Source organism: Pristiophorus japonicus, chromosome 15 (genome assembly GCF_044704955.1).
Source record: "Pristiophorus japonicus isolate sPriJap1 chromosome 15, sPriJap1.hap1, whole genome shotgun sequence".
NCBI classification, from domain to species: Eukaryota; Metazoa; Chordata; class Chondrichthyes; family Pristiophoridae; genus Pristiophorus; species Pristiophorus japonicus.
Genome location: NC_091991.1, coordinates 81,705,520 through 81,732,434, shown reverse-complemented (window position 1 = coordinate 81,732,434; position 26,915 = coordinate 81,705,520). Strand labels below are relative to the sequence as shown.

Below are 26,915 nucleotides of genomic sequence, written 5' to 3'. Positions count from 1 at the left end.
ATGATTCAAACACAATGTTAGCAGATTTAGCGTGTCTAATAGGATTGAATTCTTACCGCTGCTTTTTTTTTTAAGAACTTCAAAAATGAATGAGTGTTTTATTGGGAATAACGTGCTGTCAGCAGAATTGAAGGATTTGCCTGCCACAGTTTTGTCAGACGCCACAGATAGCGATAGACTGTTGGCCGTAGGCTCCTTGTTTCTGTGGACGGTAGAGCCGCTTCTAATTAGTCGCTGAAAGTCTCGTTGCCTCAGCTGTCATAGATTTACTGTCACAAGCTTCCCACTCAGCCCAGGGACCTCAATGCTCCAGTTGCTGCCGTTTGTGCCACGGATTATGTTGCTTGTTTCCTCGTTGCAAATTGAGCTGGAAATGTGTGTGTAAAACCTGCTCCTCTCAGTGGCTGCTGCAGGTACAGTTTGTCTGTCCCCGGGTTCTTGTCTTTGTATACGGGCTGTTGTAAACCTAGCGACGTACAGTGGGTAATGTTTTTAAATTTCCATAGATTATTGTTGAATTTATATATATATATTTGAACTGAAATGACAGTGAGATTTATTCAGTATTCATTTGTGAGAGTTTTGACAGCTCTGGACATGAAAGTTGTGAATTTTTGAGTGTCTTTATAAATAGGAATATCTTTTCCATCAGTTTTTGTTTTGTTTGTTCAAGGTAAAGGAATGTGTGTCAACAGATATAGTGAGTGGTTAAGCTGAGTCAGTGTGAACTTGCTGATTTAAGCAGTGTTCTGCAATGTAGAGAGGGGGAATTTTAATCACTCCAATTTGAGGCAAGTGATGACTTGCAATTTTCTGTTCTATGTTATAATGCAATCCCCCTTTTTTAAGCTTTTTGTTATTAGATTTTAATCCGATGGAAGGGAACGATAGTGATGGGAAATGGAACACTTGACTCTTCAGACAACCAGTTTCAACGTGTAGATTTCAACTTATTCCACAGCAAGATTGATTCAGTGTGCAAAATCATTCATGCACAAAGCTTTTGACAGCTCTGGACGTGAAAACGGTGAATATTTTCGTGCCTTTTAAAATAGAAATATCTTTTCAATCGGATGTTGTTTTGTTTCTTCGAGGTAAAAGGATGGACTAGTGTCCATGCCCAGGTTAGAATGCAGAATAAAGCTCCCTCTAACCTGCCCTATCTCGTGCTCTCAGGTTAGGTATAGCACATCTGGATGCAGGGTAATGCTCCCTCTAACCTGCCCTATCTAGTGCTCTCAGGTTAGGTATAGCACATCTGGATGCAGGGTAATGCTCCCTCTAACCTGCCCTATCTAGTGCTCTCAGGTCAGTTGGGTGCAGTGCCTCAGTTCGACCATAGAAGGGCGCCACCTGCTGTACTAGCATTGCATTTCCCACACCAGCACTATGTGCGGTTTCAGGTACTAGTTAGGAGCACTTTGCCTCTGTGGGCCCGCGCCTCAATATAAACCACGTTGTGATTGCTCAGGATCGTTTCCCAATGGATCCTTGCAAACGGGGGTGACTGAGAGTCTCATTTTGTACTCAGTAAAGATTCTAAGTGCTTGCCAATGGTGAAATCCCCTCACCGCCCGTCAGCATGTAACACATTGGCAGCAAGTGAGATACCTCACTACCAACACGTACTCGGAAAGCTTAGGCCAAATTGCTGGTGATGAGATCCCAAGTCATTTAGTTATAATGTCAGCTGGTTTTCAGTGGTAGCACTTTCGCCTCTGAATCAGAAGGTTGTGGGTTCAAGTCCCACTTCTATGACTTGAGCACATAAAAAAATCTAGGCTGACACTCTCAGTGCAGTGCTGAGGGAGCGCTGCACTGTCGGAGGTACCGTCTTTCAGATGAGACATTAAACCGAGGCCCCATCTGCCCTCTCAGGTGGATGTAAAAGATCCAATGGCACTATTTGAAGAAGAGCAGGGGAGTTCTCCTAGTGTTCTGGCCAATATTGATGGATGTGCTTATTTGTACTGCAAAAATGGCCACCGTGCTCCACCTTTTGTCAACGATTGGTCCCCTTGGAGGATAAGCCACACCCTAAAGGTTCACAAGAATGTGTAACTGGAACCGCCCATCCCAAGGTGTCAATGACTTTGCAAATTGTAACTCGATCCACTTTGACTTCCTGAAAGGACAGAGGACTGAGCGCCCCAGAAGACAGCAAGGGCCAGACAAAGTGCCTTACCCCAGTCCAAGTGCATCCTTCGCCCCCCCCCACCTCCCGCCACCGCCCCCATCCATACATGGAGCAGGCATTGTATACGGATTGTTAACAGGCTATTGTCTATGAAGTGAATAGTGACAGTTTCATGACTTCTGGATATCATCCATTCCAACGATGTCCCTTGTAGGCGGTTGGAAGATCGTGATCCGTCTTCCCCCCACCTGTGTTTCCCCCACCTGTGTTTCCCCCACACACCCCCCGCCCCCCGCCCCAATCCGTGTCTCTCTCTCTCTCCCCCAGCCACTCACTCTCCCGAGCCACTCTCACTTTCCCCCCAGCCTCTCTCACTCTCTTCTCCCTCCCCCAGCCTCACTCACTCCCCCCCCCTGCCAGCCTCTCTCTCTAGGCCCTACGCAGGCCACTCTTGGCCCCAGGCCCCGCCACTTTCAGTCCCATGCCGGCCGGGGGGAGAGAGTTGAAGCCTCAGGGCCTGCTTCTCGGCACCACGTGGATGGAATGATTCAGGCCGGGAAGGGGGCGCGGAAGGAGATTTGTTACATGTCTGTCAAAAAAGTGCAGTGCAGGCAGGGAGGGGCGGGGCTGGACAGACGTCTGTCTGTCAAAAAAAGTGCAGTACAAATAGTTACATCGAATATTTATCTCTCAACCAGCATCATTAAGAACAGATTATCTGGTCATTATCACATTTGCTGCTTGTGGGAGCTTGCTGTGTGCAATTTGAGTGTCGCGTTTGCCACATTACAACAGTGACTGCACTTTAAAAGTACTTCATTGGCTGTAAAATGCTTTGAGATGTCCGGAGGTCCTGAAAGGTGCTATAGAAATACAAGTCTTTCTTAGTGTCTGACATGGAAAAAGAACCAAAATAAAGAGACAAAATTGACAACTTACCAAGTTCTGCCTCTCCCTCTCTAATTGATTTCAAATAGCAAACCACCAAATCTTTTAATTCCTGTTGATGTTGTAGGGTTCGAAAGCCAGACAGTCGAGGTAATTATGAATGGGAGTGTGTGTGTGTGTGGTGTGGCGAAAGGCCAATGGATGGCAGTGACACCTCTGGGCAAATCAATTGTTTCCTTCCAAGGAAAGTGAAATTATTTAGGGCCTGTGCAAAGTGAGCTTAACCGCGTCAGTATGGGAAGCCAAACAATTTACAATGGAGCTGTAGATTGGAGCTGGAAGAAGGCAGCTCAGTGTGTCTGAGGGAAGGGCGGAACTGTGGTGTTCTGCTCATAAGAGTCACACAATCAAACCGGTAAAAAAATAGACTGACCTTAATATATGGGAGCAGGGGAATGGAGTTGAGGGCAGGATCAGATCAGCCATGATCTTATTGAATGGCGGAGCAGGCTCGAGGGGCCAAATGTCCCACTCCTGCTCCAATTTCTTATGTTTTTATGTTAGATAACACCTTACACCAACTTCAGGACATCCCAAAGTGCTTTACAGCCAATGACGTGTATTCACTGTTGTAATGTGGGAAATGCAGCAGCCAATTTGCGCACATCAAGGTTCCACAAGCAGCATTGTGATTGTTATGTCCAGAATAAAGTAATGTGATTGATACTGTAGACGTAAGTGTGACCTTAGTCTCGTTATTCTAACTCTAGAGTGTTGGTACAGCATGGGAGGCCTGCTTATATACAGTGCTCCCAAGGGATGCTGGGATCCCTTGGGACTCCAAAAGATACGCCCTCTGGTTGCGGTAGAATGCTGGTTACATAGGGTTACATACATAACATCACTCCCTCCCAAAGTCAACAGTACACTTATTTACAGGGTGAGACGATCTGGGGCTTTTCACTCCCTAGTTGATTGTCTCGGTACAAATGCAGGTGCAGGTGAGTTGGTTGGTTCTTCACTGGGCTGCTGTGCAGCTGGTCTTACTGGGCTGCTGGGGATGATAAATTCAGCTTCGTGGTCAACCGTGATGTCGTTTGCCACTTGTGTGTGTGTTGGAGGATCGAAGTTGGTGGTGTCCTCTTCGGGTTGCTCGTGGCTGTCTGTGAATCGCAATTTGGTTTGATCCAAATGCTTTCTGCAAGTTAGTCCATTTGCGAGTTTGACCTGAAACACCATACTCCCTTCTTTGGCTAGGACAGTGCCAGCAAGCCATTTGGGACCATGTCCATAGTTGAGTACAAATAAAGGGTCATTGACTTCAATATCGTGTGACAAATTTGTGCGATCATGGTATATGCTTTGTTGATGCCGCCTGCCCTCGACGTGATCATGGAGACCAGGGTGGATGAGAGAGAGCCTTGTTTTGAGCGCCCTTTTCATGAGTAGCTCGGCTGGGGGAACTCCGAGAGCAGGTAAAGCACATCTGGATGCAGAGTAATGCTCCCTCCAACCTGCCCTATCTCGTGCTCATAGGTCAGGTGTAATACCTCTGGATGCAGGGTAATGCTCCTTCTACACTGTCCCATCTACCACTCCCAGATCAGTTGGGGGAAATGCCTCAGTTCGACCATGGAAGGGCGCCACCTGCTGCACTAGCATTGCATTTCCCATACTAGCCACCATGTGCGGTTTCTGGTACAAGTTAGGAGCACTTTGCCTCTGCAGACCTGCGCCTCAATATGAACCACGTTGTGATTGCTCAGGGTCGTTTCCCAAAGGATCCTTGCAAACGAGGGTGACTGAGAGTCTCGCTTTTTACTCAGTAAATATTCTAAGCGCTTGCCAATGGTGAAATCCCCTCACCATCCATCAGCATGTAACACGTTGGCAGCAAGCGAGATACCTCACTACCAACACGTACTTGGAAAGGTTAGGCCAAATTGCTGGTGATGAGATCCCAAGTCATTTAGTTATAATGTCAGCTGGTTTTCAGTGGTATCACGCTCGCCTCTGAGTCAGAAGGTTGTGGGTTCAAGTCCCACTTCTATGACTTGAGCACAAAAAAAAATCTAGGCTGACACTCTCAGTGCAGTGCTGAGGGAGCGCTGCACTGTCGGAGGTACCGTCTTTCGGATGAGATGTTAAACCGAGGCCCCATCTGCCCTCTCAGGTGGACGTAAAAGATCTCGTGGCACTATTTGAAGAAGAGCAGGGGAGTTCCCCTAGTGTCCTGGCCAATATTTATGGATGTGCTTATTTGTACTGCAAAAATGGCCACCGTGCTCCACCTTTTGTCTATGATTGGTCCCCTTGGAGGATAAGCCACACCCTGAAGTTTCACAGGAATGTGTAACTGGAACCGCCCATCCCAAGGTATCAATGACTTTGCAAATTGTAACTTGATCTACTTTGACTTCCTGAAAAGACAGAGGACTGAGCGCCCCAGAAGACAGCAAGGGCCAGACAAAGTGCCTTACCCCAGTCCAAGTGCACCTTCGCACCACCCCCCCCCCCTCCACCCCCATCCATACATGGAGCAGGTATTGTGTACGGATTGTTAACAGACTATTGTCTATGAAGTGAATAGTGACAGTGTTGTGACTTCTGGGTATCATCCATTCCAACGATATCCCTTGTAGGCGGTTGGAAGATCGTGATCCGTCTTCCCCCCACCCGTGTCTCTCTCTCTCCCCCAGCCACTCACTCTCCCCAGCCAATCTTACTCTTCCCCCAGCCTCTCTCACTCTCTCCCTCACCCTGCCACCCTCTCTCACTCTTCCCCCCCCCAACCCCCGCCCAGCCTCTCTCTCTAGGCCCCACGCAGGCCACTCTCGGCCCCAGGCCCCGCCGCTCCCGGGCCCCGCTGCTTTCGGTCCCATGCCGGCCGGGGGGAGAGAATTGAAGCCTCGGGGCCTGCTTCTCGGCACCACGTGGATGGAATGATTCACGCCGGGAGGGGGACGCGGAGCTTGACGGGGCAGGGTTTGTTACATGTCTGTCAAAAAAGTGCAGTGTGGGCAGGGAGGGGCGGGGCTGGACTGACGCCTGTCTGTCAAAAAAAGTGCAGTTCAAATAGTTACATCGAATATTTATCCCTCAACCAGCATCATCATTAAAAACAGATTATCTGGTCATTATCACATTTGCTGCTTGTGGGAGCTTGCTGTGTGCAAATTGAGTGTCGCGTTTCCCACATTACAACAGTGACTGCACTTTAAAAATACTTCATTGGCTGTAAAATGCTTTGAGATGTCCGGAGGTCCTGAAAGGTGCTATAGAAATACAAGTCTTTCTTTCTTAGTGTCTGACATGGAAAAAGAACCAAAATAAAGAGACAAAATTGACAACTTACCAAGTTCTGCCTCTCCCTCTCTAATTGATTTCAAATAGCAAACCTCCAAATCTTTTAATTCCTGTTCCTGTTGTAGGGTTCGAAAGCCAGACAGTCGAGGTAATTGTGAATGGGAGTGTGTGTGTGTGTGGTGTGGCGAAAGGCCAATGGATGGCAGTGACACCTCTGTGGGCAAATCAATTGTTTCCTTCCAAGGAAAGTGAAATTATTTAGGGCCTGTGCAAAGTGAGCTTAACCGCGTCAGTATGGGAAGCCAAACAATTTACAATGGAGCTGTGGATTGGAGCTGGAAGAAGGCAGCTCAGTGTGTCTGAGGGAAGGGCGGAACTGTGGTGTTCTGCTCATAAGAGTCACATAATCAAACCGGTAAAAAAATAGACTGACCTTAATATATGGGAGCAGGGGAATGGAGTTGAGGGCAGGATCAGATCAGCCATGATCTTATTGAATGGCGGAGCAGGCTCGAGGGGCCAAATGTCCCACTCCTGCTCCAATTTCTTATGTTTTTATGTTAGATAACACCTTACACCAACCTCAGGACATCCCAAAGCGCTTTACAGCCAATGACATGTATTCACTGTTGTAATGTGGGAAACGCAGCAGCCAATTTGCGCGCGCCAAGGTTCCACAAGCAGCATTGTGATTGTTATGTCCCGAATAAAGTAATGTGATTGAGTACTGTAGACGGAAGTGTGACCTTAGTCTCGTTATTCTAACTCTAGAGTGTTGGGAAGCCTGCTTATAAACAGTGCTTATATACAGTGCTCCCAAGGATTGCGGTAGATTGCTGGTTACATATTGTTACACACATAACATCACTCCCTCCCAAAGTCAATAGTACACTTATTTACAGGGTGAAACGATCTGGGGCTTTTCGCTCCCTAGTCGATCATCTCAGGTGCAGGTGAGTTGGTTGGTTCTTCATTGGGCTGTTGCGCAGCTGGTCTTGCTGGGCTGCTGGAGATGATAAATTCAGCTTTGTGGTCAACTGTGATGTCGTTTGCTACTTGTGTGTGTGTTGGAGGATCGAAGTTGGTGGTGTCCTCTTCGGGTTGCTCGTGGCTGTCTGTGAATCGCAGTTTGGTATGGTCCAAATGCCTTCTGCAAGTTAGTCCATTTGCGAGTTTGACCTGAAACACCCTACTCCCTTCTTTGGCTATGACAGTGCCAGAAAGCCATTTGGGACCATGTCCATAGTTGAGTACAAATACAGGGTCATTGACTTCAATATCGCGTGACAAATTTGTGCGATCATGGTACATGCTTTGTTGATGCTGCCTACCCTCGACGAGATCAGGGTGGATGAGAGAGAGCCTTGTTTTGAGCGCCCTTTTCATGAATAGCTCGGCTGGGGGAACTCCGAGGTCAGGTCAAGCATATCTGGATGCAGAGTAAAGCTCCCTTTAACCTGCCCTATCTCGTGCTCTTAGGTCAGGTATAATACATCTGGATGCTGGGTAATACTCCTTCTACACTGTCCTACCTACCACTCTCAGGTCAGTTGGGTGCAGTGCCTCAGTTCGACCATAGAAGGGCGCCACCTTTCCCCATACAAGCCACCATGTGCGGTTTCTGGTACAAGTTCGGAGCACTTTGCCTCTGCGGGGCCCGCAATATAAACCACGTTGTGATTGCTCAGGGTCGTTTCCCAAGGGATCCTTGCAAACGGGAGTGACTTAGAGTCTCGCTTTTTACTAGGTAAAAATTCTAAGCACTTGCCAATAGTGAAATCCCCTCACCATCCATCAGCGTGTAACACGTTGGCAGCAAGCGAGATATCTCACTACCAACATGTACTCAGAAAGGTTGGGCCAAATTGCTGGTGATGAGATCCCAAGTCATTTAGTTATAATGTCAGCTGGTTTTCAGTGATAGCATTCTCGCCTCTGTCAGAAAGTTGTGGGTCCAAGTCCCACTTCTATGACTTGAGCACAAAAAATAAATCTAGGCTGGCACTCCAGTGCAGTACTGAGGGAGCGCTGCACTGTCGGAGGTACCGTCTTTCAGATGAGATGTTAAACCGAGGCCCCGTCTGCCCTCTCAGGTGGATGTAAAAGTTCTCATGGCACTATTTGAAGAAGAGCAGGGGAGTTCCCCTAGTGTTCTGGCCAATATTTATGGATATGCTTATTTGTACTGCAAAAATGGCCACCGTGCTCCACCTCTTGTCTATGAGGGATTGGAAGGATAAACCACACCCTGAAGTTTCACAGGAATGTGTAACTGGAACCGCCCATCCCAAGGTCTCACCTACTTTGCAAATTGTAACTTGATCCGCTTTGACTTCCTAAAGCGACAGAGGACAGAGCTCCCCAGAAGACATCAAGGGCCAGCCAAAGTGCCTTACCCTAGTCCAAGTACATCCTTCCCCCCCTACCATAGATGGAGCAGGCATTGTGTACGGATTGTTCACAGGCTTATTGTGTATGAAGTGAATAGTGACAGTGTCGTGACTTCTGGATATCATCCACTCCAACAATCCCTTATAGGGGGTTGGAAGAATGTGATCCATCTTCCCCCCACCTGTGTCTCCCCCCCCCCCCCACCCCCCACCATCCCACCCGCCCCCCCCCCCCCGCCACCCGTGTCTCTCTCTCTCTCTCTCTCTCTGTCCCCCAACCACTCACTCCCCCCAGCCTCTTTCACTCTCCTCCCTGCCTCTCTCACTCTCTCTCTCCCACCCCCCTCCCCCCCGCCTGTCTCTCTTGGCTTCACACAGGCCACTCTCGGTGCCAAGGCCTCCGCTTTCGGCCCCACGCCCCGCCGCTCTTGGCCCCAGGACCGACGCTTTCGGTCCCATGCCGGCCAGGGGTGAGAGAGTTGAAGCCTCAGGGCCTGCTTCTCGGCATCACGTGGATGGAATGATTCGGGCTGGGGGGGCGGAGCTTGATGGGCGGGGTTTGTTACATGTCTGTCAAAAAAGTGCAGTACGGGCAGGGAGGGGCGATGCTGGACTGACGCCTGTCTGTCAAAAAAAGTGGCGTACAAATAGTTACATCGAATATTTATCCCTCAACCAGCATCATTAAGAACAGATTATCTGGTCATTATCACATTTGCTGCTTGTGGGAGCTTGCTGTGTGCAAATTGAGTGCCGCGTTTCCCACATTACAACAGTGACTGCACTTTAAAAGTACTTCATTGGCTGTAAAATGCTTTGAGACGTCTGGAGGTCCTGAAAGGTGCTATAGAAATACTGGGGAGCGGGCGGGTAAGTGGAGCTGAGTCCACGGCCAGATCAGCCATGATCTTGTTGAATGGCGGAGCAGGCTCGAGGGGCTAGATGGCCTACTCCTGTTCCTAATTCTTATGTTTTGTGTTCTTAAGTCTTTCTTAGTGTCTGACATGGAAAAAGAACCAAAATAAAGAGACAAAATTGACAACTTACCAAGTTCTGCCTCTCCCTCTCTAATTGATTTCAAATAGCAAACCACCAAATCTTTTAATTCCTGTTGATGTTGTAGGGTTCGAAAGCCAGACAGTCGAAGTCATTATGAATGGGAGTGTGTGTGTGTGGTGTGGCGAAAGGCCAATGGATGGCAGTGACACCTCTGTGGAAAAATCAATTGTTTCCTTCCAAGGAAAGTGAAATTATTTAGGGCCTGTGCAAAGTGAGCTTAACCGCGTCAGTATGGGAAGCCAAACAATTTACAATGGAGCTGTAGATTGGAGCTGGAAGAAGGCAGCTCAGTGTGTCTGAGGGAAGGGTGGAACTGTGGTGTTCTGCTCATAAGAGTCACACAATCAAACCGGTAAAAAAATGACTGACCTTAATATATGGGAGTGGGCAGGAGAGTGGAATTGAGGCCAGGATCTGATAAGCCATGATCTTATTGAATGGCGGAGCAGGCTCGAGGGGCCAAATGGCCTACTCCTGCTCCTATTTCTTATGTTCTTATGTTAGATAACACCTTACACCAACCTCAGGACATCCCAAAGCGCTTTACAGCCAATGACACGTAGTCACTGTTGTAATGTGGGAAACGCGGCAGCCAATTTATGCACACCAAGATCCCATAAGCTGCATTGTGATAATGACGAGATAATCTGATTTAGTGATGTTTGCTGAGGGCTAAATGTTTATCAAGACACCGGGGAGAACTTCTTCGTAATAGTGCCAGGGTATCTTTATACGTCCACTTGAGAGAGCAGACGGAGCCGCAGTTTAACATCTCATCCAAAAGATGGCACCTTCGACAATGCAGCACTCCCTCAGCACTGCACTGGAGTGTGCACTAGGTCCGTGCAGCAGAGCAGGTCTTCAGTCATCCTGATTAACCCTTGCCACTGGATAAAGGCCTAGCTCTGTCAAGCCCGTGTGGTGGCTGATGTGCAACGGTCACTATACGTTAAAAAAATCCACGCACAGGCATCTTCCATCCCCTCGACTGGAGTTCAGGACTGGAACATCAGGTCCTTCATTGAAACATCTGTGAACTCATGTGGAAGCAAGTCATCCTCGTTCGAGGGACAGCCTATGATGATGATGGTGGAGTGTCAGCCTAGGTTATCTGCTCAAATCTCTGGTGAGAGAATTTGTTTCGGAGAGTATGAAAGGGCGAGGAAAATATTCACACAAGTCTCTCAGTATTTGCTGGTGTATTTTGCAGTATTTCTGGGAAACCTGACATTGAAGGGTAAATCTTCCCATGCCCAGTTTGGAGTCTCACTCAATGGGAAAGCAGATTGGCGCATCAGAGGTGGAGATCAGAACTCCCCATTTGCGGTGCTCCCAATTTCACGATCATTTTGACAAAATAGGCGGTGTGCCGAGAATTGTGCGTGATTCTCTGTTCCCATAGAGAGAGACCTGAATCAATCTTCCCCTTCCCCAAAAGGCTGTTGAGGCTGGGGACCAATTGAAAATGTCAAGACTGAGACTGATACCTTTGCCTAACAAAAAGCTATCAAGGGACAAGGAACCGATGCGGATAGATGGAGTTAAGATACTGATCAGCCATGATCTCATTGAATGGTGGAACATGCTCGAGGGGCTGAATGGCGGAACATGCTCGAGATGGTGAATGGCCTGCTCCTGTTCCTGTGTTCCTATTATCATGAGGAATGGTGTTCTTCTGCCTTACGAACATACGACCAGTGACAGACAGGTAAAGACCCTCTGGTCCATCGATCATGTCCCACACAATTGCGATATCTTGTGTATCACAACTTATACACTCCACCCCACCCGAAACGATGGGAGAGGCAAAAAAAGATTAAAAAACCAGGCCAATTTGGGGAAAAAAAAATTAAATTCTAGATAGTAACTGAACGAGATTTCTTGGTTGCCTTGTACAATGCGTTTAATTACACCGTGGAAATGAAATTTGACAGAACCATTTAGCGCAGTGGTAAGTGCAGCAAATGTTTCCTACAATTGTGGAATAATTCAACTGCTATCAGGTTCTCTTAAGCGATGCTTTGCATGAATTGTAGGCTGTTCATTGCTTCCAATGAGCTACCAATTATGTGTGGGGAAGATGCCTTTTACCTACTGTCATGATTACAGTGAGATGAAAGCTAAGAGTCGGCAGGTGATTATTACAAACAGCTCGATCTGGCTTCTGCCTCCCTGATGTGATCGATCCTTAGATTAATTCAGCAGGTTTCATCAAGCTCAACTTCATTCGACATCCTGCCTCAGCTCATCTGCTGCTGACTGAAGCCCTCAGCCATGCCTTTGTTATCACCAGATTAGTCTATACCAATACTCTCCTGGCCGGCCTTCCACCTTCCATCCAACGTAAACTTAAGCTCATCCAAAACTCTGCTGGCCATGTCCTAACTCGCACCAAGTCCCATTTACCCGTCATCCCTGAGCCTGCTGACCTACATAGACTTCCGAATCCTAGTGTTCTAATCCCTCCATGGCCTCGTCCCTCCCTATCTTTGTAACCTCCTCCGGCTCCACAACCCTCCGAGAACTCTGTGTTCCTTCAATTCTGGTCTCTTGCCTCTGGCATCATTCCACCATTGGTGGCTGTGCCTTCAGCTGCCTTGGCCCTAAACTCTGGAATCCCCTCCCTAAGCTTCTCCACCTCTTTTTTTCCCCCTTTAAGTCACTCCTTATAACCTAATTCTTTGACCAAGCTTTTGGGTCACCTGCCCTAATATCTCTTTATGTGGCTCGGTGTCAAATTTTGTCTGATTCTCCTGTGAAGCGCTTGGTGCATTTTTACTGTGTTAAATAAGCTATATAAATGCAAGCTGTTGTTGCTGCGAGATGTATTTCAAATGCTATGGCCTGTTTGTATTACAAGAATCCATTTTGAATGGCAGTGTACAGTGTGTCAGTGCAAACCCACTCCAGATTGTTACTGAATCCCATTTGCAACTTCCCTGTACCAAGTGTTGATCGTCCCTGACGTAGGATTCAGAAATAGTATGAAGGAAATCAAGGATGAAATTTGAGAGGTATGCAGTGCTATGAGTTGTAATTATGGGCGAGCATTAACGATCCAAAAGTAGACTGGGCTGTGACAAGAGCTCATTGTGAAAATAGTGAGAGAATGCACCCAGGTCTGTTTCCTTAATCAGTATCTTGCATGTTCGACAAGGAAGGAAGCAGTGCCAGAGATAGATCTGGGCAACAAAACCGGGCAAGTAACTACACTAAGGTCAAAGAAACACGTGAAATAGTGACTGTAACCTCATTAGATTCACATTGGAGACACGAGGGAAAAGAGAAGTCCAAGATAAAAGGCGTGGGACTGGAAATTAGTCCATGTTGCAAGAAAGGGGATGTAGCCCAAATTAATTGGTTACTCGAATAACCGATAAACAGCAGGCCAGAAGTATTACACATTTTAATACAAGGTGCAAAGTCCTAGGTTAAACATATTCCAACCAGAGATCAAAGGTAAGGTTTCCATGGATACATCGAGGGGTTAAAGCAAAAATAAGATTTAAAAAGAAGGCTTATGATAAATATACAGAAAAAAGCTGAAAGGGGTGATTGATGAGCAAGTTATATTGCTGTCGTTTACTGAGTGCTCAGCCTGTCTGTGACCAAACCCAAAATGGTGGATCCAGCTGAAATGTTGTTAGCACCAGTGTGTCCTGCCTCTGCCGTTCGGCCCAGTGAGATTTCCTCCCAGGAGGGGTTGCTGTGTCTCTGACGGCATTGGCACCCAGTCATTGACATTAGCAATTCCTGCCGACATTAAAGTGGCATTGTCTTCAAGAAAAAGCATTTGGCCAAGCCGCTCGCATGAAGGAGCCAGGCATTATTCTTGTCATGGTGACATAACCCTCAAACAGCTCAATGGTGCATTTGAGCGCAGTTTATATAGAATTACACAGATTCTACAGCACAGAAACCGGCCATTTGGTCCAATCACTGCAATCTATGCTGGTTTATGCTCCACATGAGCCTCCTCCCACCTTACTTCATCTCACCCTGTAATGTATTTGCTTCATGGGTTCTTTGCTTAAGAATTCATAGCAACACATTGCTATTAAGAACTAGTTGGTTTATTAGCAAAGGTTTAACAAACACACTATACATTACCAGTTCATCCACCAGGCTCACAATCACCTGCCTCATCGTGGATCCCCCAAACCCAACTGGCTGGGGTTTTATTGAGTCTTGTGAACATCACGTGACTGGCTAAACCACTCCCAACTCAACAGCTTAACTATTTTTGTAGATAACATTAATTGGGGGGTTGGGGGGGGGGAGGGGGGCACTAAAACCAACAAACATAGACAACTTAAACTTTAAACATTAAGGATCAAATTAAAATTTGGTTGCCGGGGGTGATGATGCACTCCAGTCCCTCCAGCGCCCACCTCTCGCGGAAGGCCGCGGGCCTACCGGTGGACACCGCATGCTCTATCTCCAGGGACACCTGGCTCGGATGTAACCACGGAAGAGAGGCAGGCAGTCGGGCTGAACGACCCCCTCGACCGCCCGCTGCCTGAACCGGCTGATGGCACCCTTGGCCATGCCCAGGAGCAGTCCTACGAGGAGGCCTTCCGACCTGCCCGCTCCCCTCTGCACAGGGTGCCCAAAGATCAGGAGTGTGGGACTGAAGTGCAACCAGAATTTGGAAGAGGGGCTGCAACCTCGAACACACAATATATACATGGAACACGGACTCCTCTAGACCGCAGAAATTACAGGTGGCCTGGGAGCCCGTGAACCGACTTAAAAACTTATTACACGGGACTGCTCCGTGCAACACCCTCCAGGCCAAGTCCCCAATAAATAAAGGGAGGACTCCTGCGTAGAGTGCCCTCCATCGGGGACCCCCGCCTCCTCCGGGCGGCAAGATGCTGTGCCATGGCGTATCCCGGACGGCAGACGAGGATGGCAAGGTGGAGAGTGTGCAAGAGCAGCCTGTACAGGAAACCCCTCCGCGCAGAACTGAAAGGCACGGAGGGGATTTCCCCGAGGCGGCTCAAGTTGTGAGGCACCGGCTCCCGAGGGAGGTTTTGGGGCTTGGCGCCGATGAGGAATTCCGTCCGGACAGGGGTCAGTTCAGACAGGATCGCTCCACGTGCTTGAGCCTCCTCGACACACCTAACAGAGTCAGGGCCCAGAGCTGTTTTTAGCGACTCAGTGGCAATGGTCACACGCTGGATGTCGGCCCAGGATAGGCGCCGTGCCAGCTTGTCTGGTGCCATCCAGCCCACTCCGCCGCCATCGAGCAGGTCCCTGACCCTGGCCACCTTGCCAGACACAGCCCTCTCGTCTGCCTGCCACCTAAAACCGCGGTCTTGGAGGTACGGATTCCTGAGTAGCGGCTCCTGAAGGACAGCCGCCACTCCAGACGGTGGAGAGCTGCGCTTGGTGGCGACTCTGTTCCAGACCCTGATGAGTTCCTGGTAAAAGACAGGCAGCCCCCGCATGGCGGTCCTGACGCCCCCCCCAGACTCACAAACAGGAGCTGCATGTCATAATTGAGGCAGTACTGCTGGCGGAAGAAATACATTGCCAGCGCACACCATGTGGGAGGATGCTCGACGTACAGGTATCTCTGCAGGGTCTGAAGTCGGAAAGTCGCATGCTGGGTGCTCACGCACACCAACGCTTGACCGCCCTCCCTAAGCGGGAGACTCAGAACCTCAGTAGAGACCCAGTGCTTCCTGTTGTTCCAGAAGTCCACCAGCTTCTTCTGTACCTTGGCGACAAACGCAGGGGGAGGGTTAAGTTACCACAGCACAGCGGCCACCAGCTAGTTTATGACTCGCGCTCGATCCATGTAGGACAGCGCCCTAGGTGAGTGGTGACTTTGGCCTCCAGCTCCTGCCAGTTCGCCGGCCAGGCTTCCTCATCGGGGCTAAGGTAGACTCCCAGATAAAGGAGATGGAACGTGCTCCAGGCAAAAATCCTGAACTCCTCCGGCAGGGAGTCCACCCGCCACTGACCCACCAGAAGTCCGGAATATTTCTCCCAGTTGATCCTGGCGGAGGATGCAGCTGAGTAAATCTCCTGGCACTCATGCATCCTCTGCAGGTCAACGGGATTCTCGACCATGAGGAGCACGTCATCGGCGTAAGCCGAGAGGACGACCTCCACGCCCGGCCCTTGCAGAGCCAGTCCAGTCAATCTCTTCCGCAAGCGGCGCAGGAAAGGCTCCACGCATAAGGCATATAACTGGCCGGACATGGGGCATCCCTGGCGCACCCCTCTCCCAAAGCGAAGGGGCGTCGTCAAAGACCCATTAACGTTAATCAGATACTCCGCGGCGGCGTACAAAAGTCGGATCCGGGCGACGAAATGCGTCCCGAACCCGAAAGCGCGCAGAGTTCCGAACAGATACTCGTGATCCACCTTGTCGAACGCCTTCTCCTGGGAATGGTGGATCAGGTCCCGGACCAGATGGATGTTATCATGGATTGTCCGGCCCGGGACCGTGTAGGACTGGTCGGGGTGGATCATGTGGTCCAGCACGGCGCCACGACGAGCAGACATCACCCTGGCAAAAATTTTGTAATCCGTGCTGAGGAGGGAGACCAGCCGCCAGTTCTTAAGGAGGCGGAGATCGCCCTTCTTAGGCAGCAGGATGATGACTGCCCTGCGCCAAGAGAGGGGCATCTCCCCGGTCGCCAGACTTTCCCCCAGGACCTGCGCGTAGTCGCCCCCCAAGACGTCCCAGAACGCCCTGTGGAACTCCACGGTCAGCCCGTCCAGCCCCGGGGACTTTCCCCTGGTCGAGGGCGCCGGTCAGCTCCGCCAGGCTTAGCGGAGCGTCCAGATTTTCGGCGACCTCCGGGCCGACCTTCGGCAGGTCCTCCCACAAAACTCTACGCGCTTCCTCGCTGGACGGATCCGGAGAGAACAGAGCGCCGTTGTAGTCTCGGGCTCTGTTGCTAATGCCCTCCGATCCGAGACATGAGATCCGTCGTCGGCCAGCAGCGTCAAGAGCTGCTTACGGACCCCCTGTCTTTTTTCCAGCGAGTAGAAGAAGGGAGAGCCGCGGTCCAGATCCCGCAGGAATCGGATCCGTGACCTCACGAAGGCGCCTCGGGACCCGACAAACTGCAGGTCCTTCAGCGCGGCTTTCTTCGCTTCGTACACCGTCCGCAGGGCCGGGTCCTCGATGACTTGACCGAGACGGGATTCTAAGTCGAGCACCTCCTTCTCCAGGCACCCCACCCTGGCCGCCCGCCTCTTGGTTAACCCCTCGCGTACTCTTGACAGAAGAGACAGATGTGAGCCTTGCCCACGCCCCACCATAACCTCAAGGAGGGGAAGACCCCCTGCTTCCTTCTCCAGTCGGCCCAGAAGCAACGGAACGAATCCTGAAACCACTCGTCCTCCAGCAGCAGATTGTTAAAGTGCCAGTACGCGGACCCCATCCTCTCGCGGAGCGAAGCAAGCTCCGCCCACACCAGGTGGTGGTCCGAGCACGGCGTCGGCCACATGGAGGCCGCCGGGATGCAGGAAACGTATGCCCGAGACATGTAAAGGCGGTCGATTCTGGACCATCCTACTCCAGGCCTCACCCAAGTAAAGGCGCTGGAGTCGGGATGGAGATTTCGCCAGATGTCCACCAAGTCCAAGGACCCGACCAGGTCCCTCAACTTCTCTATCGCCGTCATGCTCTGTGATGCACTGGAGCGGTCCCTCGCCTCGAGGGTGCAGTTAAAATCCCCCCCGAGGACAATGCAGTCGCCGACGTCAACAGAGCCAAGAAGAGTGGACACTTCTTCGAAGAAGTGCACTTGTTGCGGGCCGGGCTGGGGGGCGTACACATTCACGAGATGGAGCGGCATGTCCCCCAGGTGAACCGTGACATGGAGCAAGCGGCTTGGCACGGGCTCCTCGACCCCCAAGATCTCCGGCTGAAAATGTGGGGCCAGCAAGAGAGCCACCCCACAAGAAGTGGCAGTGAGATGGCTCATGCGGACCTCTCCTTGCCATTCCAGGAGCCACGTGATCCCGTCTCCCAGAACGGTGTGGGTTTCTTGCAGGCAGCACACCGCATATTTCCCCTCCCATAGGAGCGAAAAATTGTTAAATCTACGGCGTGCCTCTCTGCCGCCATTGATGTTGAGGCTGGCTATGGTTATCTTCAAGAGAAGAGCATAGGTCAACCTCTACCTTAAACTGCTGTTCGGGGGGGAGCGGAGTCGTTTGATGACCTCCATTCCCTCAGCAACCCATTGAGGAACATTCTGAGCCGGCACAGCTCAAGGGTTTCTGGTTTTGATAAGGTCCTGTCTGCGCCCATGGTTTTGACGGCGGCGCGGACGGACCTGATGAGCAGCGCCGGCTTGGACCATTTGTCCAGGGCCAGCTGGGCTCCATTGCGGCGACATTGGCATTCCGCCAAAAAGTCCCGGAGTTCCTTGGCAGGAATGAGAGGGGACTCAGCGGGGGGTACGAGGAAATCCATTGCCTCACTGGCGATGGACTCCAGATTTCCTCCCGCGCCCTCCACTGAGTCCCCGTCCCCCTCCGGGAGGACGGCGCCAGCATGAGGCATGGTGAATGGCCCGGACGCACCATCCGGCCCTAGCTCTGCCCCGATCCCATCCCCAGGACCGTCAGCAGAGAAGTCCCCCCTGGGCTCCTCATGGGATGCCGGGTCGGGAAGCGGCAGCGGACGGGGTTCCCCCTCCGCCCCAGGCACCGGGGAGCACGGAGAAACCGGGCCGAAAAACAGCTCCAGGTTCTCCAAGTCCCCCAGCTCCAACGTCAGGGATGAAGATTGGGGTTCCTCACCGTCCCCGCCACCAACCTCCGGCCCAGCAGGCGTGAGGTTCTTGCGGATGTGCCCCACCTCATTACAGGCGTGGCACCGCACACCGTCCGATGTCCAGAAGACGCGGTAGGCTGTGCCCTCGTGGACCATGCTGAATGCTCCCTCCGTTACCTCCTCCCGCGCCAGCTGGATGAAAAGCTGGCGCCAGAAGGAGAACACATGACGGAGGCTGGCCTCCCTGAAGCCGAGCGGTGTGGGGTTTATCCCTGACCATACCTCCCCCAGTTGACGTAGGTGGGGGGAGGAGGAGCTCACCGGGAACAAAGGGCTGGATGTTGGAAATAACGAGTCTCTGCGCGGTGGCCTCAAGGGGATCCACCGGCAGAAAGGTCCCGCCCACAGTGAGCCCCTTACGAAGGGTTAGGGACACTGCCCATTCTGACCCCAGGAAGAACACAGCCATCCCGTACATTTTTGAAGCGGCGACAATGGCCGAGGAAACCGTGGTCTTCGCCAACCTTTGTTCGAGGCCAATTACCGCTGCGAGTTGGGCCTCGGGAGGGGGGAAAACACCAACAAAATTTCCAAAAAAATAAAACTTCACAAAACCCTAACCTACCAAATCGCTAAATAAGAATTAAAAAATAAAAACTTTAACTTATCTTTTTAGCAAGTCTTCAACGCAGGTTTTTCCTGGCTGCCGCCCCCAGACCCGCCGGCCCTCCGCTGCCGTCCACCCCCCCTCCGCCCCCCGCCATTCTGGGCCCTCCACGCCCCCCCCTCTCCCCCTCGGCCCGGGCGTTTCCGGATTCGGGACATCTGAAAGACATTACAAGATCCGGAAATACCCGAAATCTGGAACAGCCTCAGTCCCGAGGTTTCCAGATTTCAGACCCCCTACCTGTATTTTCTCTTTTTTCCCTTTTATTGTCGAATTTTGCATACAGACTGAAGGTCAACTATTTTCTAGCACATAAAGGCTTTAAGCAAAACTTTGAATATATGTCTCCCACTATGTTTGTTGAAAGAGTGCATGTATAATCAAGAGTAAGATACCATTTGTCTGCCTGGAGTATATTACAGTAGATTTAAGCTCTTGAAGTGTAAGAAGCTTTCCAGTGATTACTCAGTGCCAAGCAGTGACACGGTCATGGTGTGCTCAACAGGGAGCTCACAGCTACAGATCGAAGCTGGCGTTACAAACAACAGTCCCGGCTCTTCTGAAGGGACAACTCCTAAAAGATTCTGCCTTTGACATCCTCCGGCCTGACAGTCCAGCATTCCCAAGATTTTAGATTAGTTTATCAGTCAGTGCACATTTGGAGCGTTTAGATTGGCAAGTCAACATCAAACAGTTCCTTTCGGATATGTCCGTGTCCACTAATCCGCATTATGTATTCCTCAGTCAAGGCAGTCATGGTTTTTCTTGCAAAGTGAATTGCTCGCGAATGGATGGCCTTCTAATGTGATTTGCTTTAGATAAAGTGGATCTTGTGAACATTCCTAACTGAAATCCGTGAACTGCTCCAAAGCAGCATTAAAGGCTTAACCAAGAGTCGTAAGCTGCTTCCGGGTGGCTGAGGGGGTATAGGCACCATCTGGTGCCGCGTTGAAGCCACACAACCGCAGAGGGCCGCGAGTTGCGACCACGGTCTGTGCTGAGTGAGCTGGGCAGCAGTTGGGATGCAAGTCTTGGCTTGTAACGAGAGAAGATGGGGGAAGCCAGCCTACTGATCACTCTCCAGTGACTGTGGATGTTCAGTGAGGGCACGACCAAGCTTTCGTGTACACTCCACGCCTCGGCCCAACACTGAAGGATGTCCACTTGGGGCAAGGATTCAAAGGGCTGTTGACACCTCTGGAACCATATGCCAGTGTCTTCTAAGGGAGAAACACCCTTCTCCATTTTAAATGAAATCTCAACCTTTTAAATTTTTGTTTTCAATATTGTCAGGACAGATTGGGGCTTTTCTCTTTAGAAAAGAGAAGATTTCATTGGACAGGGTAAATGTAAAGATTTAAAGCATAGGATTAAAGTAATTGGGTGGAGATTTAGAGGGCAGTTGAGGTGAAATTTCTTCACCCAGAGGATGGTGGGGGTCTGGAACTCACTGCTTGAAAGAGTAGTAGAGACCGAGACCCTCACCACATTTAAAATGTACTTGCATGTGCACTTAAAGAGCCATAACCTACAAAGCTACGGACCAAGAGCTGGAAAGTGGGATTAGGCTGGATAGCTCTTTGCTGGCCGGCGCGGACACGATGGGCTGAAATGGCCTCCTTCCATGCTGTAAATTTCTATGATTCTATTCTATTCTGTAAGATGTGGAGAGAATGTTTCCACTTGTGGGAGAATCCAAAACCAGCGGGCATAAATACAAGACAGTTACTAATAAATCCAGGAGGGAAATAAGGAGAAATGTTGTTATGCAGAGTGGTTAGAATGTGGAATCCGCTACCACAGGAAGTGGTTGGGGCAAATAGCTTAGATTCTTTCAGAAGGGAAGTAGAAAAGTACATAAGAGAAAAGGGAATAGAACGATAAGTTGAAAAGCTGAGATGAGGTGGATGAAATCGGAGGAGGCTCGTGTGGAATACTAATACCAGCACAGACTAGTTGGGCCAAATGGCCTGTTTCCTTGCTGTATGTTCAAGGTGCCTGCTAACCCCTGTACCACCAGAGAAACGTGGCATGACGCATTGCAGTATCCGATCATCAGCGCACACCATTTTCTACTCTCTGTCCTGGCCAATATTTATCTCTCAATCAACATAACAAAGACAATTATCTGGTCATTATCACATTGCTGTCTGCGGGAGCTTGCTGTGTGCAAATTGGCTGCCGTGTTTCCCACATGACAACAGTGAGTACACTCCAAAAAATATTTTATTGGCTGTAAAGCGCTTTGAGATGTCCGGTGGTCGTGAAAGGCGCTATATAAATCCAAGTCTTTTTCTTTTCTCTCCTTGCATATGTCTGTTGTCATTAAGAAGCAATACAGTGTAATTGAGCGTTTCCCAGAACACACCAAGTACTTGGTCCGAGGATTTGGAGCTTTCCCATTTCCGGCACTCTGCGCAGAGCACTCCCAGGTCAGGTTACCTGCAGAGTTCTCAGCTCCACCTGTGTTAGAGCACTCCCGACTAAACAACTGCGTTCCACCAGGTGACATTGTTTCCGGTGCTCACAACAGCCTAGTACCTCTCCGAATGCGATTGGCAATTTGGAGTCGAATTGCGGGCGGCCAGGAACTGCACTGAGACCGTCCAAACTCATATCACGCAGGACTCTTAGAGCCATCAGAAGGAGCAGCCTGCCACCTCATCAGTCCGAGGTCGATTTGAAACCAGCTACCAGTGATTGACCCACCCCGCCATCTCCTTGGAGAGCCAGCTTAAAGTAAAGTTGTCCACAGATCCGTTAATGGGCAATTCCGAATGTAATATTTCACGTAAAATCAATACAAGTTGAATCTCTCTTATCCGGCACCCTCGGGGCCTGGCCTGTGCCGGATAAGGGATTTTTCCGGACGAGGGGTGGCCACGTTAAACTGGATGGTACAGGTACTGCGCAAGGGGATATCGGGACTGGCTGGCTTGGGGCTGGGAGTGCGGCAGTGGGGGGGGGGGGGGTGGTGCGATGGATCACGGGGTTAGACCAGCGATTACGGAAGTTGGCAGCGAGGAAGGACTTCAATTTGTTCATGTCAGAGTTCTGCGCATGCACCACCTGGTGGCCGGGAATGGTGCCGGACGAGGGGTTGTATAATGGAGTCCGGGATAAGGGAGGTTCAACCTGTACTTGGCAGATTTATGATGAGTAAATAAATTCCTGCTCTTTGTACAGTAGTTTGAACACTGATGCAATTGCACTGAAAGTGTGGCGAGCATCCACTGCCTTGTAACATTGACCTTGTTGCACTCGTCAGTGCTTCCTGTCCTTGCCTTATTCTTGGCTCAATACATAATGATGGTGTAGCTGTCACTTGCACACACATCACAGACTGCTAGTGAAACACTTTGCATGGTTGTTGCAAACAAAAAGAGATTACCAATGCGTTTTATACCTCCTCTTTGCATTTTCTAATTAGTTAGGGTGTCGGCTCACTCTGATGGATTCGAACAGTTCATGGAAAGTGTTCCGTGTAATCCCCAGACTAATGTTCAATTCATTACAATAATAAGCACTCAAATAAATCCTATTGAACCAAATGAGTAGTCCACAGGTTTACCATCATTTACCTTTCCAATGCCTTTTCTCTGTCTGCCTGAGTTGTTTTCACTCTTGTTCTATCCTTCCTATACCTTTTCACTTGCCAGCGCAGCCTTCGGTCGCCTGAGGAAGAGAGTGTTCGAGGATCAGGCCCTCAAAGCTGGCACCAAGCTTATGGTCTACAGGGTTGTAGTGATACCCGCCCTCCTGTATGGCTCAGAGACGTGGACCTTATACAGCAGACACCTCAAATCGCTGGAGAAATACCACCAACGATGTTTACGCAAGATCCTGCAAATCCCCTGGGAGGACAGACGCACCAACGTCAGTGTTCTCGATCAGGCCAACATTCCCAGCATCGAAGCACTGACCACACTCGACCAGCTCCGTTGGGCGGACCACATCGTCCGCATGCCCGACACAAGACTCCCAAAGCAAGCGCTCTACTCGCAACTCGTACACGGCAAACGAGCCAAAGGGGGGCAGAGGAATTGTTTCAAGGACATCCTCAAAGCCTCCCTGATAAAGTGCAACATCCCCACCGACACCTGGGAATCCCTGGCCAAAGACCGCCCTAAGTGGAGGAAGAGCATCCGGGAGGGCGCTGAGCACCTCGAGTCTCATTGGCGAGAGCATGCAGAAATCAAGTGCAGGCAGCGGAAGGAGCGTGCGGAAAACCAGGCTCCCCACCCACCCTTTCCTCCAACCACTGTCTGTCTCACTTGTGACAGAGACTGTAATTCCCATATTGCACTGTACGGTCACCTGAGAACTCACTTTTAGAGTGGAAGCAAGTCTTCCTCGATTTCGAGGAATTGCCTATGATGATACCTTTTCACTGCTTGACTGAGATGTTTATTCACTGTCCAGCACACTCTCGCCTCTGACCACAGGAGCTATTAAACCCATTCACTACCTCCGTATTAGTAGCTAGTAAACCTGACCTGTGACCTTTCTCTGTTGTTCTTCCCTTCCCTGCGATTTTGATCAATTCTATAAAAAGACTCATTTATTCTTCAATTCCAACTCTGACTCAGGGGTGCACCCAACATGTTAACTTTCATTTTCCTTTCCCAGTTGCTGACAGGCCTGCTCTGCATCTTATTTTATTTCAAATAGAAAGAAAGGAGGTGTCCAAAACAAAAGGTCATAAGTATAAGACAGTCATGAATAAATCCAATCAGGGATTCATGAGAAAGTTCTTAAACTAAAGAGTGGTAAGAATGTGGAACTCGCTACTACAGGGAGTAGTTGAGGCAAATAACATAGTGCATTTAAGGGGAAACTAGATAAGCATATGAGGGAGAAAGGAATAGAAGGAGATTCTGATAGTGTTAAATAAAGTGGGATGGGAGGAGGCTAGTGTGGGACATAAACACTGGCATAGACCAGTTGGGCCGAGTGGCCTGTCTCTGTGCTGTTGACTCAATGTAACTCAATGTAACTTTCTATTCTGAAGGATGTAGGCCATTCATCTCGGCTGGATTAGTTAAGATGGGCCAAATAGCCTACCTCATCTATATTTGTCTTGTGATTCGGAAATAAACGCTCCCTTTCTTGTGCAAACACTTTGAAAGAATTCTCCATTCAACTGTTCCATGCAAGCACCGTCGTCCATCTCTAGCGCATGTAATTCTGCAATCTAAACACAACTGTGGGCTGAGCCGTGTATTATATGCATAAGCCCGGATCCACAACTCAAATCCTGAAGCACCCAAACTTGAATGTTCCAGTGCAATTGATCTATTGTAATTTTTCTTTTGGGGTGGAGAAAACAGAATATTGGGTCAAGGTTGCTGGTGCTATTGAGTTTAAAGAAGGAATAGCCATTTGGCATTTGAATTCTATGTTGATGTGAGGCCACTGGCTCAGCCCTTGTTCATGTTGGCTCAGTGGGCAGCACTCTCGCCTCTGAGTCAGAAGGTCATAGGTTCAAGTCCCACTCCAGAAACTTGAGTACAAAATCTATGCTGACACTCCAGTACAGTGCTGAGGGAGCGCTGCATTGTCGGAGGTGCCGTCTTTCAGATGAGATGTTAAACCGAGGCCCAGTCTTCCCTGTCGGGTAGATGTAAAAAAAAAAACTCCTCGAAGAGGAGCAGGGGAGTTTTCCCCGGTGTCCTGGTCAATATTTATCCCTCAACCAGCATCACTAAAACAAATTATCAGATTACAGTTTGTGGAAGATTGCTGTGTGCAAAATGGCTGCCTCGTTTTCTACATTACAACAGTGACCACACTCGAAAAGTACTTCATTGGTTGTAAAGCACTTTGGAACATCTTGAGGTCATGTTTTACGCTTAAGAATATAAGAACTAGGAGTAGGCCAATGTGTATAGGCCCAACCTACTCAACCTATTCTCATAAGTCAACCCCCTCATCTCCGGAATCAACCTAGTGAACCTTCTCTGAACAGCCTCGAATGCAAGTATATCCTTCCTTAAATACGGAGACCAAAACTGTAAGCGGTATTCCACGTGTGGCCTCACCAATACCCTGTACAGTTGTAGCAGGACTTCTCTGTTTTTATACTCTATCCCCCTTGCAATAAAGGCCAACATTCTATTTGCCTTCCTGATTACTTGCTGTACCTGCATACAAACTTTTTGTGTTTCATGCACAAGGACCCCCAGGTCCCTCTGTACTGCAGCACTTTGCAATTTTTCTCCATTTAAATTATAATTTGCTTTTCTATTTTTACTGCCAAAGGGATAACCTCACATTTTCCCACATTATACTCCATCTGCCAAATTTTGACCCATTTACTTAGCCTGTCTCTATCCCTTGCAGATTATTTGTTTCCTCCTCACAATTTGCTTTCCCACTAATCTTTGTATCATCAGCAAACTTGGCTACATTACATTCGGTCCCTTCATCCAAGTCATTAATATAGATTGTAAATAGTTGAGGCCCCAGCACCGATCCATGTAGCACCCATCTAGTTACTGTTTGCCAACCGGAAAATGACCTATTTATTCTGACTGTCTGTTTTCTATTATTAGCCAATCCTCTATCCATGCTAATATATTACCCCCAACCCCGTGAGCACTTAGCTTATGCAGCAACCTTTTATGTGGCACCTTATCGAATGCCTTCTGGAAATCCAAATACACCACATCCACTGGTTCCCCCTTATCCACCCTGCTCATTACATCCTCAAAGAACTCCAGCAAATTTGTCAAACATGATTTCCCTGATGCTGACTCTGCATCATCGGAAAGGCGGCACCTCCGACAGTGTAGCATCCACTCAGCTATGCTGGGAGTCTCTGCCTAGATTTTGTGCTCAAGTCTCTGCAGTGGGGTCTGAACCTAGAACATTGTGGCTCAGAGACGAAAGTGCTACACACTGAGCCAAGGCTGGCCCGTGATTGGCCTTATACTAAGGGAACAGATCTATTTATCCCTGCACACAATCTGATGGTGCTTGTATCCTGTTTGTTGTTTAATAACCAAACTAATTCCACTTTGGGTTGCCTGAACATTTCTGCTTATCTTTATATTCAGAGCACAAACTAACCAAGTGACCGAGAAAATCTATTTACTTGAGCGCATTCAGTCCATGGCACGGTCAATGATCTTATCGTGCAACAGTCATAATATAATGTCAGTCATCATATATTGTCGGTCATAATATGTCACTCCTTATCATTTCAGCTTTCCGTGGATCGGCAGAATTCCAGAGGCGAAAAGGAGCTGATTTCCAGCTGTCCTGCTCTTCGAGTCTGGAAAATGCCAGGAAGGAACACCAGCCGAACATGCGGGAGCGCTTTGTTCATTTTCCTTTTGATCCACCTGAGTGCAGCATTGGATGTACCCCTTGACCGTGAGTGAAAATCCATTGGCAATCTGTAATTACACCTTCATGGCACAGCTCGCCCTATGGTTTAGTGGCTCCAGGATAATACTGTCACACGGAACAGAAATACCTCGGGTCAGATTTTGCTGAAATAATACCAGTGTCTGAATGACATACACCGTTAATAATGAGCAGATTTGGCCAGCAACTTGTGGCATGGAAGCGATGCCCCGTGAATTGTGAATCGCCGCAATTGCTATCCAATTTGCACCGCTGTTATATTCGCAAAAACACTTCCCTCTGATTTTCATGAATTTGCTGCATTTGCACATTAATGGCACATTAAATGCGCCACAGAAAGCTAAGTCT

General features: G+C 49.4%; 1 protein-coding gene across 13 annotated transcripts in view; it reads left to right on the top strand.

Annotated features, from left to right (window-relative positions):
- The window catches only part of nrcama (neuronal cell adhesion molecule a), a 403,020-nt gene that overhangs the window by 234,854 nt on the left and 141,251 nt on the right, over positions 1–26,915 (top strand). For 12 of the 13 annotated variants that reach the window (XM_070900654.1, XM_070900650.1, XM_070900653.1 and 9 more), the window contains one exon: positions 26,405–26,573. In XM_070900654.1, the coding sequence (XP_070756755.1) occupies positions 26,480–26,573 (94 nt within the window). In that variant the 5' untranslated portion in view covers positions 26,405–26,479. Of the gene's footprint in view, positions 1–849; positions 1,028–26,404; positions 26,574–26,915 lie in introns of all 13 variants that reach the window. The other variant, XM_070900649.1, reaches the window with a different exon arrangement.